This window comes from Eurypyga helias, unplaced genomic scaffold, assembly GCF_000690775.1.
Source record: "Eurypyga helias isolate BGI_N326 unplaced genomic scaffold, ASM69077v1 scaffold38839, whole genome shotgun sequence".
In the NCBI taxonomy this organism is placed as follows: Eukaryota; Metazoa; Chordata; class Aves; order Eurypygiformes; family Eurypygidae; genus Eurypyga; species Eurypyga helias.
Genome location: NW_010272255.1, coordinates 17,162 through 18,038, shown reverse-complemented (window position 1 = coordinate 18,038; position 877 = coordinate 17,162). Strand labels below are relative to the sequence as shown.

Genomic DNA, 877 nt, shown 5'->3' with positions numbered 1-877 from the left:
CTCGTACCCCCCCCCCGACTGCTGGTAACCAAGGACGGGGCTCCCAGCTCTGCTCCCTACTTGAGACCAGAGGGAAAAGGGGTCCCACCCCTCGGCGCTACCCAGGAAAGCACAAACGGACGGGACCTTGGAGACGTCCATCCCGTCAGTGGAGCAAGGGCGTCCAGCCGGCATGGAGCGACGCCTGGGAGCGGCCCAGCACGGGCGACACCGCCACTCTCCGGTCCCCAACTGTCCGGGCCGCTCCTCAGCCGCTCGTCCCACACTCAGGGGACGAAGCATCCAGTGCGAGGGATGGAGCCGAACCCGGTGACAGGGAAGCACAGCTTTGGCACGGCAGCAGGCTGCTCCCGCAGAGCTCCCCTTGCTGAAACCCCGAGCCCAGCCCCGAGGGGGTGAGAAGCAGGCCTGGCCCTTCCCTAGTGCTGGGGGGAGTGAACTCATGGGGTGGGGAGTTTGTTTTTAAAAGGAGACAAATTCATCAAGAACCTGCAGACGAGGCACGAGAAGGAACGGGTTTCCCGATGCCTCGGTCAGCCGCCAACTCCTTCCCGAGGTGACGGGCTCCCGGCTGGATGCGGACAGACAGCTCCATCCAAACCCGCTGCCTCCCCTGGACGCGTGAGACGGGCGGCAGTGCCTCGGAGAGGTTCTCTCCCACGCTGGAAACCACCTGCAGAGAGGGAAAGCGCTGTCTGTCGGGAGCAGATGTTCCTGGTGCCAACGGCCCCACGCAGCGCCAGGCTCCGTCCTGGAGCACTGCTGTTCCTCTGGCTTCCCCAAACACCCCGACCCCCTGCTGCAGGGAACGTTACCTATGCCTCGGAGTTTTGGAGACCAACGTCCGATCGTTCTCCTGGGAAAGCTGAGGGGCCCG

At 64.8% G+C, this 877-nt stretch overlaps 1 protein-coding gene across 1 annotated transcript in view; it reads right to left on the bottom strand.

Annotated features, from left to right (window-relative positions):
- Positions 1-481: 481 nt before the first annotated feature.
- Positions 482-877, bottom strand: part of LARS (leucyl-tRNA synthetase) — a gene marked incomplete at its 5' end in the record, with an annotated part of 17,516 nt that continues 17,120 nt past the window's right edge. The window contains one exon of the mRNA XM_010159076.1: positions 482-673. Within this exon, the coding sequence (XP_010157378.1) occupies positions 482-673 (192 nt within the window). The remainder of the gene's footprint in view (positions 674-877) is intronic.